Source organism: Mycetomoellerius zeteki, unplaced genomic scaffold (assembly GCF_001594055.1).
Source record: "Mycetomoellerius zeteki isolate Tzet28-1 unplaced genomic scaffold, Tzet1.0 scaffold707, whole genome shotgun sequence".
NCBI lineage: Eukaryota > Metazoa > Arthropoda > Insecta > Hymenoptera > Formicidae > Mycetomoellerius > Mycetomoellerius zeteki.
Window position 1 is genome coordinate 373,625 of NW_017257728.1, and position 18,135 is coordinate 391,759.

Consider the following 18,135-nt stretch of genomic DNA (forward strand, 5'->3'; position numbering starts at 1 on the left):
ATATTCAATGAAAAAATGATGTTGCAAAAGTTGGACAATTCTTCCGCATCGTTACAAGGAGGACTAATATTGTAGTAGGAGCAATAATAACAGTAGTGTCCTGCGTATTTTCATTTACTATTACTTTTACCTCTCGCCTAGAGAAGCACGACCGCTACCGAATGCAATTAATAGGGCCCTACAACCTATAACGGTGCCTTAAAAGAAACGCGCGAGGAACGTTCTTTATTTACAGTAATAACCAGGTCGAACCATGGAGTTGCTTCTTTATGGGTTTGTCGCGGTCTGATCTTGAGCAATATTGTACAATTACAATAACGCGCGTTCGCAGCTCGTTTTTTCTTTTATAAATAATTAATATTATCCTCTCGTCAAAATTCAGCGTTTCGCTCGAGCATTCGATGGAGTATCAATATTAATCTCCAAAAGTATTTGTGTGCGTTTATTCAATTTTGACGGTATAAATATCTGTTTTTAGAGAAAACGCGACACAAATAATTGCAAGATATAATCAGAAAAACGTAAATCTCGATTATTTCGACAGATCATACGGAACGAATAGTTTTGCTAAAGTATCTAAAATTTTTGTTGGACACACAGATCTGAAAAGAATTATTCGATCATCAGAAAGCTCAAGCTGTAAAAAGTTTTGATATATTCTGATACAATTAATGCCTTACATAATTATTCTGATAGTCCAATAAAATTGTTTTCAAATCTGTATCTGGATTTTTTTGGTCAGCAAAACCGTTCTTTCCCTTTAGTAGTCAATTTGGTTAATCCTAATTCGTATTCGCTTCAAAATTTCCTTAATTTGTATTCACGGGTCCAATATCCTTTAAATTAATGCATCTTTGCTCAAATTTAACGTAATTGAATATCTTTTATTCACTTTAAAAATCCGAGGAACATAAGATTACATGATTCAAAATTATCCCATATAGGGTTTTACAATCAGCCCAATTCTGGACCATTACTTATCGATGGCCAGTTCAAGCACTGGCGAGGTATTGGCAAACTACGCAGTACTGGCTAAATAAAACTGGGTAATAATTTCCTAAGCAGCACAATTCATTGGCGAAACATTGATTAAACGTTGGCATACATTGGGGATATGTTACGCCGATGAATTGTGCTACTAGGGTTGGGCCCAGTCATTTTAGCTAGTCATTTAGCAGTGATGGCCCAGTACTGGTTGACAGAACCTTAGCCGTCATTTGTCAGTCAGCTATTGGACCAGTGATGGCTAACAGAATTATGGCCGTCATTTGACAGCGAGTCATTTGCTAATAATGGCCCAGTACTGGTTGACAGAACTTTAGCCGTCAGTTGACAGTCATAGAATTGGATAAGCGATGATTTCGTTGTAACTGTTGATGATCCTATATGGGATCTAAGGTTGTGTGAAAAAAATTGTTATAAACAATTTTTCACAACACACGTAGTTGAAAAAAATGTCTGAGTGTGGACTCGCGAATATCGATTGTGATTAAAGAATTTAAAAAATGGGATTTTCAAACCAGAATGACAAGGTACGCATGCGGCGAAGTTGAAAAGTATCAGATAATCAATAATTCAATAAATCGTTTCGTCGACCAATGTAACAATTAATGTCCCTCAAACGTAAATGAGGGATAGAGAGTTTCACTCGTTGTCAAATGACAGCAACCGACAATTGTTCGAGAACTCGCGAAACGCAGAATTTTCACAGCACTGGTAATGTTCGCGATTCTTAGTTAGACTTAGGCGAATAAATAAATCTCGTTCACTAATTACATTGCCCTCAACGAACGACTTTAATGTTTCGCGGCAGAGCGCCGCAATTCGAGCTACAATAAATACAACGATTTTATCAATTAAACGGATTCACGCATCAGCGCGTCAAATTTTATATATACCGTCTTGATAAGCGAGGGCCTCGAGAAGTTCATTTTCGGCTCGCGGGACAATAACGTGGGAGAAATAAGCTCTTCATACGTTTCGTCCATCGAAAGAGAACTCACAATTCGACAGAAAAAAAGTCGCTTTCAAAAAATGCACTCCTCGAGTCTTGCTCCACGAGTGGTCTTCGCTAATTCGACCGCAAATTTACGTTCGCGGAAAAGTTATTCCTCTTTCCTTTTTACACGCTCACCACCTATTCACAATTCATTGTTTCCACGCACTCGCCAGCGATTTCACTCACGTCCGTAAGGGTGCACGTCCCAATACCGATATCCTGTTGCAGGACCAGGATGTACGACGCGCTAGCTAGAAAGCACGGACTCGGACGTCAAGGATCACGCGCAGTCCAGGGATGCCAGGGACGCAGGACTGTGGGGACCGCCGAGCATGAAGGGCGGACTCATCGGCGGCCCGCCCCCATAGAGCTCAAGGTCGCCGAGATTACCGCTGTCCACTCCGCCGTCGCACTTGTCGGACTTGCCCTCCTGCTTCAGTACCATACGCCGCCATTTTGCTCGCGCGTTCTGGAACCAAACCTGAGAACAAGACGAGCAGAGGGTTTCGATCGTTACGTACGACAGCTTGAGTTATCGCTGAAGTTCGCATATGAGCTCGCAAGGTTGAATTATAGGGGAAAGGAAACGAGATTAATTTGAATAATTGATTATGGACTTAACGTAAACTTTTGCAGGAACGGTAAAGTGATGTTGCGTTCGTAACCTTCAACTGTAAAAACTATTTTAAACAAGAGATATGCCATAAAACGCAAACATTATCTTTAATTCAGGATGTTTTCCAGGTATTAATTATTTTGAGAATTTTTATATTAAAGAAAATAAAAACCCTTGATTCTTTAATTTTAATGAAGAAGCAAACCATTATAACCTTAAAAAATCGTAGCACAGAAAAACCTATATAAATAGCGCCAAGTGCGACTGTGGTTATGAGATGAAAGACATTGATCGTTTAATATGACAGTAACATTTTTGACGAAGACAGAATAAAGTTAGACGAAGAATTAAGTAAAAAAGGAGTTTTGGATAAGGACAGTACATTTTCGTGGATTAAACAAGGAAGATGGAATACAGTTAAGTTACTTTGTTTAATTCCGTGAAGAAGATTGGAAAAATAATTTAATATCTGTTCTAAAATATTTTTATGTTATATGACTTGAAGTGACAGATTGAAAGTACGTTAATGTTCACCATCCGATGACGTCTCGTGTCAATAAAAAAAAACTATAAAAACTACACATTTAAGTTCTAAAGCGTACTAGTTGAAAATATAAAATACTTTCACCATATTACGGTGATTGACAGAGGTAGGTTCAAAATGTTTTATCTACAATTTTAAACTTCAATTAGTACCAATCGTAACAGATTGTACAATCGTCTAAAATTTTTTGCTTTGGATCCAAATGACCCGTTGTTATAGTCGAGAGATAACAACGTTACTTATGCCAGGCAGGAAAGAATTCATGAACGCCTTAAACATCCGCAAACGCGCAGCGTTAGATAAGAGTTCCTCCTCCTATTTACGTGCACTCTCACACGGACACGCGTGCGCGCCTCCGTGAAGCTTCCTCTATATTCGCGATAAATGAAAGACGATGCGATCCGACGTCGCCATTTTCAAGACAGTCTCCTCCCCCGCGGACTTCCAACGAAAGAACTCGCGGACCAACTACTCGTGCGTGTCCCACCTCGAGTGCGTGAGCTCGCGCGCTCGCGTCTATACCGGTGTATCTGTGCGCGCGCGGCGGCCAAGTATTCGTGCGTTTCGCGATCAATATCAAGCAAGATGGCGACCAAGAACCCTACGAATACAATAGCGGCCACCTCCAACCCTCTCCTTCGGCTCGACGAATGGGCGCAGAATCGAGGCTATGTAACAACCGGAATGATTGTTATGCGGAAGATTGGAGAAAACATGGCGATGATCTTTGAACGGCGTCATTTTTTCCAAATTCTGCCTTTTAAAATTACGTTTTGTTTTACTTTAAAGAAGTGATGGTTTCGTTACAGAGAGGGAGAGAGAGAGAGAGAGAGAGAGATGTATTAAGAATTTATCATCAGGTTTAAAAATTTCGAACTCAAGGATATAGAAAAAATAAGATAAAATATAGTATTTATTTACTCTTCAATATATAATTGCCCTTTATATTTCAATATTTCTTATTTCAATATTTTATTTTAATAATTATTTTGGAATCAATTTTTCTATACCACTAAAAATTACCTGAATTTATGTTCTTATAATGGATTAACAATGCAGGGTAATTGAAAAATAAATTAAAGAATAGAATAATTATTTCATTTTATTACCTTTTTATATCCTCAGGTCAGAAACTTTTAGATTTTAATTAAATTTTTCTCTTTTTATAAACTTTGTACTCAAGTATTTGATCTTCAGTGGCTAAAAATTTCGAATATGAAATCTCTGTGGAATCTCTTTGGAATCTTGTTATGAGACTTTAAGAATTTAAAACTTTAGGATTTCAAAGAATATTAAAACTTCTGTATTTCGGAGTTCTTGATTGCGTAACTTTAAGTCTCTAAGTTTTTACAGTCCTGCATTTGATCTTTACAACTAAAGTTTAACAGACATTGAAATTAAATGTATATTTATAAAAAGCCAAACCAAAGAACAGAAAAGAATCTCGCCTGACCAAAGCTCCTCGTTTCCATGCCACTGCGTTTTTCGCCTCGCCTCATTTACCTTTAAATCGTCAGTATTTCCCGCGCCCGATCGTTCTCTCTTTTCATCCGCGCGTCTATGGTACGCTTTACAAAGGAACGCTCGCGAAACTTTTGTAACAACCTAATAATTTAACGGTAGTGGATTAACGAGAGCGAGCCGGCGCGGGTTCGACGTTACGACGCAGCTTAGCTGTCCGCCGGGGGTTTCGACTGTCTCCGGATTGACGCCGGCTCGTAATTACGGAGAAAGGCCGCAGCCTCTCGTCGACGGAAATATCGCTTCGTTCCGCGCGGTTCTTTTAACTTCGCAGCCACGCCGTACGCGCTGCACTAATTGGGAGAAGCGCGTGTGTCTACGCGTGACTCGCGTACGTGAATATTTTTATAGGGTGCACCCTCCCGAAATGTGAGAGAGGCAAAGGGGCCGAGCGAGAACCACCGGCTATCCATCTTTGGATTTTTCTTTTGCACTCTCATCTCGTTATTTTTTTCATGGTAATTTATATACATAAGGTCTAGTAAGTTAAACCTACCAGTGAATTTTATTCAATTTTACAAAAAACTACAGTTGTACCGAATGCAATTTAAAGTAGATAAATTTATGATCATTCGGAGTTTTAAAAATTCGATATATTTTTAGGATATATTTAAAACATTGCGGAAAACCCAACATTTCAAATGTTTAAAATTTTATCTAATTGTGTAAGAATTTACATAAACATTTAATTATACGTATAATTGATAAACGATTACAATTAAAAAGTACAATATGTTTTGTATCAGAATTAGATGTGATCAAAGTCGCAATTACATCAGTGCGTAACTACTTTCGAAGCTAAACGCGACACGGTTAAGAGCTAACGAAATCGAAATGAGGAAATTCCAGTTTCAACATCGCGTTTCAACTCGCATTAAGAGAAAACGCGGAATTGCGAATCGCATGAGCCGAACAGTCTCTATTTACCTGCAACACCCTTTTCGGCAAGCCAGTTTTCTGGGAAAGCTGCTTGAGATCCTTCGCATCGGGATTGTGATTGATCGCGAAGTAGCTCTTCATCGTCCTTAACTGGTGATGCTTAAAGCTCGTTCTCATCCGTTTTGTCCTGCTGTTGGAGCCGGGCATACCGGGGGTTCCGGGACCTCTGCCGAAGGGCATGTCTATGTAATCCGCGTTTAGGTCTGCAAAATAAATTCAGAAACGGAATCGTCATCAAGAACAGTCAGACTAGGATTGATCAGACTTGATGTTTATCTAGATATTTATGTAAATACAAATTTTATGTCACATATCAATTATTTTTTATAAATGTTTTAAAATGTTTCGACAAAATAGATCACCAATGACATTAAAACTGCAAAGTCTGATCGATGTTTGTAACTATAATTACATGTTACTATAACTATGACTATTACTGTTAGTAATAATAACTATATGTTAATTATATCAAAATATATATATATGTATATATGATTGACAACCGAAAATGACTATGATTTTTTATGAGTTATTATTACCATAAGAATTATTGCAATTACCACAATATAATTATGATTTATAGTCATTTTTGATACCATAAATTAGCTAAATTATAACAATTGCAACTATTTTTGTGATAATAATAAACTATAATTACATATATAGATATTTTCAGTTAGTTATATTTGTTAACTACATTTATTTGTCGATAGAACTATACATATAATTATTACTAGTGTTATAGCAATAAAATAGTCATAATTTTAGTGATATGTAATTACAGTTACCAAACCAAAAATTTTTCTCTTAGTGAAACGCCGATTACATATAACTATCATATATGACAGTGTCAACACGTAGTTTAGTCATCTAAAAGCTATTTCGTGGAGATTCCGCTAATTTGGAAGAAGAATCGAACGAATCAGATACGAATTCGTGTTTCATCCTGCCGAGTCAATTTGCTCGAGCTTAATCGCGCAATGTCGACAGTATCATCGTTGTAGGCAGAGGCGCGATAGAGCCACCGGCGTGACTGTGAATGAGGTATCGTGCCTGTAAACTATTTGCTGCATAGAGCTGTAATTGGCCGTGTATCCACCGGCCTTTCGCATACGCTGTGTTTCCCTTCCCCTTTCTCTGCTTTAATCCGCTTCTTTGCACTCGAGAAACTAATGAGCTGTGATACGCATCAAACAACGTTAGAACTCGCTTCCGTCGCGTTGCGGCTCAGCGTGATCGCTCGTACTCGAAACCGAGCCTATTCGATAACTCTATCCGAGAATCGCGGAGACGCATCCGAGTATCGGGACGAAAAGTGACGAGCGAAGGATGTTTGATAGATTCGTGAAATAAATTATCGTTTCTAAATAATTTTCAGAAAATAATTTCTATAGTATCTTCCCAATTTCGATTGTATAGTTGCCTTTCTTCTGACTCTCTCCTCTTGCTTATATTATAAAAACAAATTGCTCTTTTAGCGTTGCAATCTGATGGCAACACGAAACTGCTCGCTACTCAGTCGACCGTACAGTACCGTGGCTTCGCTTATTAAACAATTAATACAAGCAATCTGTATGAACGATTTGTTCGTATGCAAGACCGCACGCTGCGAACTACAACCATAATTCAAGTGTTACTAAACACACGGCCATTTATCTCGCCTCGAAAGCGTGGTTCGTCGCGGCCCTTAGCAACGGCCATAAAAAATTGCCTGCATGATCCACGATAGATCAGAGGCCAACTTGTGTACCGGGCGATCACCTGCCGCTACAATCCTTTTTCACGACGACACGGCGACATCGAGCGGCCTCCTCCAGCGAGAATGAGCGGAAAAAGGAGCATGGGGAAGAGGTGGCAAGTAGAAGTTTCGACGTCCGCAGTGGGGTTTTTTGGTCGAAGTCAGCTGGTACCACCAACTTGTTCCCACGATCGGTCCCGACAATCGGAAATTGAGTTCTCTCGGCCTAACCGGCGTGCCGCCCACACGTCGCGTACGCGTTTCGTCGGGGGATTCGATTCGGGAATTTATGTCGCGCCGACAAATTTTATCAGGCTTCGGTGGCAAGCGTCGCGCGCCCACGCACGCCCGTAAATCACGTCAGGTCGGTCATGCGTTCTCCCAGCGTGGCGCGATAGAAGGTTGCCTTTCGAGAACGACGACGTATCTAGACTTCACGATCTGTAGACTACTCTTGTACCATTTCAGGCTCGCGAATAATAATCTTCCAAGTTGTAAGACAGCGAGATTTCCAAAATTTTAAGATTTCGAAAATTAGAAACTTCGAGATTTTACAATTTTCGGTATTCATAATTCTTATTTTAAGATAGACCGTTTTAAGTAATGTCTTAAAATGCTGAAACTCTCTTCTAATTGATTCATGACATTTTAAGACTGTACTTAAGACGATCCCAAACATTAAATCCGACTATATGAATCTTAGATATTTCGATGTTTATTTTTCGTACCTTCTTTCGTACAGATCCCACGCTACATCAGGTACAATTTACAAAATTCACACTCACCAAGACTCGCAGTCATAGCCTCAAGATCCTTAGGCTTCCTCTTCCTGGGTCTACCCTTCTGCCTGGGCGGTGGGACCACGGCGGCGGCGCCATTGAAGTAGGGCACCTTCGGGGGCGAAGAAGCATCGGGAATGGAGGGTGTGGAGGGTTGCAGTGGCACCGGACTGACGTGACTATGCGGGTGCTGGGGGTGCATCGAGTGATGAGGGTGCGGTGGCGCGTGATGATGATGATGGTGATGGAGGAACTCGGGCGAGGGGAAGGGCTGGCCGGGGTAGTGCGGCCCGGGTGGGTAGACCGGGACCGGCGGACTCTGGGCCGGATGCAGTTCGGCGCCCATCTCGTAGTGCAGCCGACAGAGCACGGCGCCGTCCCTCATGCCGAAGTGGTCACCCTTCGTCAAGAGCACGGCGCACGCCGCACATGAAAAGCAACGCACGTGGAAAACGAGCTCACGCGCGCGCATCACCAGCTCGGACGCGAGGATCGCCGCTTGGCAGCGCGCGCAACGCTTCATGCTGCCGAACATCCTGCGAACATAGAACGAAAGAGATCAATATTATATTGTAATGCATACCGAATAGGCTGCGCAGATCGTGTCAAATAAAAGCTGCGTTTTAGTACTCTCTAAATCTGAATCAGTGGATAATCACTAATTACCCAGTGACATACTTGGTACTAATAATCAGTGAAGTTCAATTAATAAAGGAAGAATGTTCGAGCATTATATAACTAAAATACTGATATATTTGCATGTTAATTTCAATCTTCCAATTCCATATTCATTGAATTTATGCATTAAAACAAGGTTAGTTAGATCACATAATAAAGATCAGCTAGGTTAGGGATCTCACATTTCATTTACTGATTACCAGTGGCATACTTGGCACTGATATCAGTGATTATCCACTGATTTAGAGAGTATGTTGATATTGTAATAGGTCTCTAGAATAGCACTAAATAGTCAGCAATATGAAATCCTTCAGGTCAAGATATAATGTGTCCACACTTCACACATAAAAATGATAGAGATTATTAAAAGATTAGAGTAAATCCGAGTTTGCAATGAGTCGGTAGTTGGTAGTTCTAAGTCTTATCGATGAATCGGTAAAGTTGACCAACAGCCACGTATGACTAACAATATGATTACCGATTTTCTATTCAACTTCAGCTTTTTTTCCTTCCCGTAGTCGAGCCAACTAATGACTCATTGTGGATGCGAAAAATTTTAGTCACCTACTTAGATTAAGACTTAAGATTTTCAATTACTGACTACCGATTCATTATAAGAGCGCGGTAAGGAAAAGTTGATACGAAGAATGACTGAGAGTCGCGAGACAGATAGAGTTAAGAGATAAATGATACAAAGAGGCAATCTATTTTCTAGAGAAAATGGATCAAATAATTCCGATCGAAATCCATTTCGACTTGTTTTATGATAGATGCCTAGATCGGAGGGACTCGATTGGCGGATAAAAGTTAAGAGTAAGACTGAATTAGTTAATAACGAGGGACTAACTTACAAACAAATTCAATCTTAACTTTTTCCAATTAACTGTATGTAACATGTGATTTAATTCGTTGTAAAATAAATAAATTGAGACTGTTCTATACAATCATGTTCTATATAATCTCGTTTATCCCGACACAGCCAAGCTTACAATTTTCATTTTTATGTATTTGTTAGATTTTCACACTTGTGAGTGTTGGAAAGAAATAGATTCTCGAGGTGAGAAATATTACGACACGAAACGTTTGCCTCACGCGATCAAAGAGTGAAACAAATGTACAACAAATGTACGACGCGTACACTATTATTAAGGCTACACGCAGTACTCCTTTCTATCCTTTAATAAATCTCTCGTGTTCAGTTAATCGAGAGAAAAGGAGGAAAATAATCTTTACGAAAATGAGCCTCATCGCGACCAGCAGTGTCGCGTTATTCAGTATAAACACATTCCACACGTCCGACTGCTTATCGCTCCGAGATATTCCCTCAGTATCAACCAATGTCCTCAATGGAGTTCCGCTAAAGAGAGGCCGCGTCGAGGGAGCGAGAAAAAGATGTGAAAAAGTGAGAAAGGAAGGGAAAAAAGAAAAATGGAGAAGGACATGCAGGTCGGCCGATATCGCGAAGGCCGGCGAAGATACGTCCGGTGGCTCCGCGCAAAGGTGGGAGCTGAAGGGCGGAAAGGGAGGAAAAGAGGAATATACCGATGCACCGGGCGCCGTGACATCGCTACTGCATTAGCGGCACCCTGCAGTCTCCATTACCGGAGCCGGTCGACTATCTGGCCGACAACCACGCCGCGGCTACCTACCTAACAACCACTTATCTCGCTCCGCGCTTACCAAATATATTACCACCCCGCGCCCCTACTAAAGAACCTAGATAAAGACGTGGCCCGATCTTATAACGCCGATCGTGGAGCCGGTCCCCGCGTACAGTTGGAAAAATGTGTTGAATTTAACATAAATCGCGTGTCCCAAACGGTCCACTCAAATTTTTTAGTTAATTTTACACAAGATGAATATGTTAGAAGGTAACACAAATATTATGTAAGAAAATAAATACAAAGAAAGATAAGTCATCATCGATACAGTTTGTAAACATACCGTGGGAACATATTTTTTTTCAGAAAAATAACATTTATGATATGTTAAATTAACATATAATTTCATTCATTTGTCTTAGAATTTACGTTTTAAAACACATTATTTTTATTCGTTCACTTACTCATAAATTGTGTCATTTTGACACTAAGAAACATTGAATATCAATTTTACAAAAAATCTTTAAATAATATAATCACATTATGTTATAAATTAACACGAATATATTAAAAAATTCAACACAAACTGTTAACACAAACGTGAGTGGACCATTTCCAACACAAATTTTTTTACTGCGTACGCGCAGCCCTTTACGACGTCCCGATGCCGAGGTATTGGATCGGAAATGGACGGATTTTGGCGACGGTGGAACGAACAGCGCGATACGCACGTTTCATCGCAGAGAGAAAGGACGCGATAGAAAAGCTCGCGCGGTCCTCAACCTTCGCTGTAAGTAAATCTCGTGGGCCATTAAATGTCCACGTCCAAAAAATATCTGGATTTTTTTTTTCTTGATATGCTAAATGTCCACTTTTTTTCTACATACTTTGCGTTATTTTTATATACGCACTTAATTCTTCGAAGCGGCAGACATCAAAATCTGTAACACAGTTATTAAAACTGGGTCTATATATATATATATATAGAACCCACATAATTTTTATGTTGACTAAAAAATTAATTTCAAGAAATTAAAGTGACTTCTTCTTCTAAGTCTCTTGTTAGAGATATGATGACCTCTTGTGTCGATATATGAGAGCTACAATTTTTAACGCTGATTTCAAAGGACCTAATAGTAGAGATTGTCATGGCAAAGATATCCTCATTGGTCTTCCGAGCGAGGTGATGACAAATAAAATCATTTGATTAACATATATCAATTATCTGATATATGTTCTGATTGTGAACGGATGTGAACCCAGATCTTTTAGCAGAAAGAGTAGACACGCAACTAAACCTCTATGATCTCTACGATCTCTATGATACAAAAATGACATAACTTGTAAAAAAGGAATTAGTACTATAAGTTTATTTTAATAACAATAATTTAGCGGTGACACACAAAGAGATTTAATTAAGTGAATCCGATAGACCTATCGTCAGCTTCGGAAGCTTTAGAGATTAAATCTTGATTTTATGTATAATGTAATAATTTCTTCAAATTATAGATTCTGAAATTTTAAAAGTGACGTTGACGAGCTTTCGCATCTTCGACGCGAATATTTCATTCCAGATTCTTCGTCAAGCTTCGAACATATTGATAGATACGCTCACGGTGTTGCAAGTGAAATTTCCACAGATCAGAGATATCGACGAAAATAAGATGAATGAGAACAAAGGGAGGATGTGAATACACGAAATGCCATTCGCGATAGAATCTGCGTGATTGGAAAATAGAGAGACGTGGAACAAATATGCGTAAGAGAAACATCTGCTGCAACAGAATAATCTACATAAATGAAAGATTACGTAAATCTTAATGTTGAAATACCGTACGGAGATGCGATGAAAATTCTGCTAAAAGTCTATTCTAGATTTCGCAACGATAATTCAGAACGAAATTAAATTACATATAAAAACGCGAATACATATGAATTTGGTTGATTAATATTCCAAAAATGGAGTACCTAATTTAAAATGGCGATATTTACGACGTAAGGATATTCTTTCTTCCGAAAGTGGAAAAAATTCGTAAATTCGAAAGGCTGTTTGTGAGATCGAAATCTAATCTGGGGGAACTAACCACAGACTAAGTATTCGCTCCTTCGAGGGTCTCTTGACTCGAGACACATTGTTATCGTTCCTAATCCTATTGACTACTCTCAATGGAACGATGGTCGCGGGTAAAGCTGGTTTGTCTCCAACGGCGTGTAAGACCGCATATTTTCATCTAATCGGATTTGTCGCTCCCTGTTCGCTAATCGAGCGAGATACCGTTGGTTGAAGAAAATTGAAAGTGAAAAATACGTGGTAACGATAGACAAAAAATAACTCAATTTTTCGAAAAACGACTAATTTTTCTCGAGCTAAAAAAATATTTTATCAAAAATTACAGTATACTAAAATATTCTTCTCAAAGGTATAAATAATATCTTTCAATCTCGAGAAAAATTAGAAGGAAAATCAGTATGTGTGAGTAGTATGTGTGAGACAAACAATTTAATAACAATTTAAATACTAATATAGGTAAGTGTGTTGAAGATAACGCGACCAAAGTGAACTTATCGCGTTATCGCGTTGTGAGAGTTTCGATTAGATAAATTTTCGCCACTAATCTATTGTCAACAGGTGAGATTAGCGTTTTCCAGAAGAACCATAATTTACATTCTTGGGGGCTACTTCGGGCGGAAACATGAGACATAGCGTGAAACAGCGCGGGACAGTCGCGATGTGACGCATAACGCGAACTATAAAGCCCTCGGCAACCGAACCGTGTTACCCTCAAAATCCCATAAAACATTCTTCCCCCCTTATTTATACTTCTCTCGGTGAAACACCACACCCCGTACTTCTGCGAGCGTCCGACCGACCCGGCCAACCAATGCAGGTAAAACGTTGTCGGAGCAACGTTGATCGGGAACCGAAGGCCGACCGAAATCCGCAGACTTTGGCCCCCCGTCGAACGTGACCTGGAGGCGGTTTTTCGGGACCTTTCGTCACCTCTAAGGCCCCGTCGAGCCGGATGAATGAACCGGGACCCCGGGAACGACCTCATTCGGGTCTTCATCCTCGGCTTGGGACAAGACGGAGCGGCGGGAGGGAAAGGGAAAAGAGGGAGGGAGGAACGCCCGCAGAGTTTTACAAGATGCGCCATATGCGATACATTATTATACAATGCGGGAGAGAGGCACGCTCTAAGCGCGCCACACTCACCCTCCTCCGAGGGGGAGAAAAGAGCGGCGGAAATCCTTTATGGAACTCGCGCCGAGCGCGGCAGACCGCTCGCCGCGCGTTCGCACACTCGGACCACGTGGACTCGCCTTGCCTCTTTCTTCTTTTCCTTTCGTCTTTTCTTCTTCCGGCTCCCGAAAGAGCGAAAGAAAGAGAGCCGGCCGCTCTCTTTTCTCTCGTTCTTCCGGGACGCTCTCGTAACGGAGAGACAGAAGGTTTGTTCGCGTCGCATGTTCCAACGTGTTCCAATATGCTCCTACCATAGCTCTTGTTAGAGTAAGTAGGAGCTACGGTAAGAGCATGTTGGAGCATGTTGGAGCTTGCGACGCGAACAAATCTAGAGATTTCTTCTCATGCCGCGGGATTGGCTGCATTCGCGCTCGCGTTTGCGAGTAACGTCACGAACGCAGGATGATAATTGGCGGTCGGAGTTGACGCGCGTATCGTCGAACAGTTTCCTTGTTCCTTCGGCAACGAAGCGAGAGAAATAAGCAACACTTGCTACCGAGAGAAGCCGATTTCTCACGGCGACCGAGGATCGCCATTTAGGTACATAACGACATTAACATTGACGCATTCCTGATGCCAGGCGAAAGGAACCGGAGTATCGATGTCATACTTAGCGTCTTTACGTCCATGCATCTGTTTCATCCACTTTTACGTCGGCCCGTGTGTCGTCGACGCATTTCTCAAACGGTGCGCGCACATTTATTTTCGAGCGCCGCGCCACAATCGGGGGATCTGCGCCGATTAGATCTGCGCCGCGGTTATCGTCAGATGCATTAATTACGGGTGCAGTCGGGGAGAATTCCGCTCGGCAGCACCGCCACGACGGCCTTTATCGTGGAAATAATAATTTACGGCATCGGTGTCGCCAGGCAAGGCCGGTGCCGCTTAATCCCCGCGAACGTGCGCACAGAAAACGGGTTGCTGGTAGAAATGTATCGGAGGCTGCGGCACGATACAGGGTGTCCCGAGATGCGATCTCGCCATTTTACAGCGCGTTTTCGGAGTCAATCTTTTCCGCGGGGAATTTTAACGCGGGGTGAGATTAGCTAGATCGCTCCTTGTATTTACTGCTTAAAGTTATAAAAAAATTGGGACATCAATTCAGCCAAAACTTATCCATCATTATTCATGATGCATTGCAATCAAACAGAATTACACGATCGAACATTGCATTATGGGTAACGGTGGGAGGATGTCCTAATCTTCCTATATATGTAACTTTATAACTGTGGTTTAAATGCGGCAATATATTACCGATCACATCAAGATAACAATAACGACAAATAAAAAATATACGAAAAATGCTTGATAATGTTTACTCTTGTAATATTTATGCTCATATAAAAAGTACTATTTATCTTAGTAATAATCTGACAGTTTCTATGTAAGTCAATTAGCCAAAATTTATATCGACAATTATTTATATTATCAGTCATATTTATATCGGTTTTGTGTATATTACTAATATATATATATATATATATATATATATATATATATACACGAATAGATAAAATATTTAAAATAGTAAAATTATTTGATAGCATAACCATCATAAAAATTCTACTGTAAATATGTTACACATTTTATATTATATATTTATAAATATTACATTTACATGTTAAATCTTTTGTTAGCAGAGCTATTCGCATTGTTTGGACACCACATACATAGCAACTTACGTATATACGGTAGATATCGTCAGACCTTCGTAGCTTTTGGACATCCAGCCGCTGACTAATACGACAGAACACGAGACACCATAAAGTGCGTATAGAATCTGTATCAAGGTCATGGACCAATCTCTACACGATTGCTCGCAACGCAATATCCTCCGATTCGCAGTGTACTCTTCCAAAGACTTTATCTTAAAATGTAGTTATTTTCAAATTTAACATATGTATTTCCACGTTCGTATTTCGCGAAAATCTGTAAGAGAGGAACAAAATTCAAGAATCTCAGGGGTTCCAACACACTAAAAAATATCGATGTAAATTTAATACCATGCTAATGGTGAGAGAAAAATGTCGAAGCATTGCGAAGTAAACTTACGACATTTTTTCGATATTTATTAGTTATGAAAAAATCTAATTGTGATGAAACATTCCTGTGAAATATATTTTATTAATTATAAAAAATAAAATAGAGATGACTTATTTGTTAAGAATATAATTTTATTCCGCCATATTTAAATAAAGATTTATTTCAGTGAAATAAATATATTTTTTGCAAATATAATATTATATATAAAATTATATCTTTTTCTCAATGTGTGTATATATAATTCTCATTGTTAATAACATCATAATAATACCAACATGATTTGGATTTAACACCATGGGTTTTATAAATCTATTAAATCTATAATAACGTAAATATTAATATCAGCACGTTGAGAATTATATACATAGACATCGCATGATGTTAAATTCGTACTCTCTGGAGTGAAGTGTCTCAAACAGATTCTTTCATATTATGAAAGAACTATCTTATGTACAAATAACAATATTATTTTGATATTTATATATATTATATCAATCCAGACAATAAAAGGTCCAAAATCATGGACATAAGATATCTTAAAAATGTCTTTCAGACGTCTTTAAAATGTCTTATATTCCGTTTTCAGACGTGTGTGTTGGGAATAACGTAGCCATTTTTATCTCTTCATTATTGCGTTACTCGTCGTAATCATCAATTTAGAAACAAACGTTCCTATGACGATCGAAGATTGTGAAAATCGCTATCAGTGAGCGACGCGGTTTTAACAGCGGACAAGATAGACGCGCTCGCTGGAAATGCTCGGCGAAAGAACACCTGATGAATGATTTTCGCGTAAATCCCGAAACGACTCGTTCGTTGACACGACGCGGTGCTGATTCGCGCAGAGTTCGACGCGCTCGAGTTTCTTTTTCTTTCTTTCGTGCCATGCTACCTCCTCGCACGTTTTATTTTATGAATAATGTAGCGACAGCCCGCGGACGTTCCAGACCGGGGCCCGAGGACTGAGGACGCTTTGCGCGCAACCAGCGGTGGACACACGCTGTGCGTGGGACGTTCTACGTGACCGCTACCGGCAGCGCTCACATTAATCTAGATCACGGGCGTTATATCGCCGACTGTCTTCTTATTGGCATACCACGCGAACGAGCGGGCCCTCTCCCTTCGGTTAATGTACACATAATGTATTACGGAACGTGACGCCTATCCTCATCTTCGACGTCTCGATTCTTTATATTATGCCAGAACTTTAAACCCTTGGAGCTACTCGTATTTGCAGATTCGCAAGTTAGATATAGTTTCGGCAGATTCTTTGATTGGAATTATTCGGAAAACATTTCGCATTTTGTGAAAAAAGGATGCAAATAATTTAATTAGAAAATTTAAAGATATTTTTCAAGTATCTATTTAATCCTTTGAGAATAGCTTTCTAACAAAGCAACTTATGGAAGACTTGTTTTTTAAGATTTTTCTGATTGAATTCAATTCTCTCTCTCTCTCTCTCTCTCTCTCTCTCTCTCTCTCAAAATTCTAAAAATAGTAAATTCAATATAAATATAATAGCGGAATGAATTTAGAAAAAATAAATTAATTATTGTGAAACTCCATTAAAAAGTTCTCGGGATTGCTGAAGTTGAATATAATCTGAAAATGTTAAAATACAAAAGATATCTAATTTTTAAATACGGAAAGAACTGTTGTCACAGAATTCATCTGAACAAATCATGAAGAAGTTTCTATATATAATATCTTTTATCCATTCTTCAAGAGAAAAAGATAAAGAGAGAAAAAGAAGAAGGGGAGAGAGAGAGAGAGAGAAAAGAGAAGAGTTTCGCTCATATATAACTCTGAAATCTTAAATTGTGAGTAGAGTTTTCGAGTTTTTCGATTCTTGTCTTCTTAGATTTTTACTTCATTATTGGTTTCACTCGACTGAATCTTGTCGCTTGTAAATCACTGCAAATCTTAGCCAATTCCTACCTATACTCCTCTTATAAAGAAGCCAGTGTTCCATTCCTTCTTCACCGAAGTCATCATAGAAATGTGATTCCAACTTCATCCTCTGGCTTCCAACTTAACTTACCTGCTATATTAAATAAAAGTCAGTAGCGATCTACCAGCGAGAAACGATCTCGCTGCTTATACACTGCCATGTGCCATGGTACTATGCCATGGCTTTACATAGAGCTAGCGGATGCGTGGATTTATGCTTCCGCGATTGGAGACAATCTTGTATCATATCTCATCGGACGTTGTAATAGATGCGGGAAATTATAAAGTTGTAATTTATTCGGAATGCGCTTCTCGCGTTCGCCACTGATGGCAACTATGCATTTCGAATGTAATTTATGATTCCACCTGGTAAAAGGATAATCAAGCCTTCCTTATTCGGCGAGAACTCCACAGGACACAAAGATAATCTCGCGGATCATTTGAAGTACTTCATCTGTAGAGTGTACCAACTCAGGAACATTTCAT

General features: G+C 39.5%; 1 protein-coding gene across 3 annotated transcripts in view; it reads right to left on the reverse strand.

Annotated features, from left to right (window-relative positions):
- Positions 1-717: 717 nt before the first annotated feature.
- The window catches only part of LOC108729223 (protein apterous), a 47,873-nt gene continuing 30,455 nt past the window's right edge, over positions 718-18,135 (reverse strand). For all 3 annotated transcript variants that reach the window (XM_018458235.1, XM_018458234.1, XM_018458233.1), the window contains exons 4-6: positions 8,143-8,672; positions 5,608-5,822; positions 718-2,480 (exon numbers count right to left, since the gene is read on the reverse strand). In XM_018458235.1, the coding sequence (XP_018313737.1) occupies positions 2,280-2,480; positions 5,608-5,822; positions 8,143-8,672 (946 nt within the window). In that variant the 3' untranslated portion in view covers positions 718-2,279. The remainder of the gene's footprint in view (positions 2,481-5,607; positions 5,823-8,142; positions 8,673-18,135) is intronic.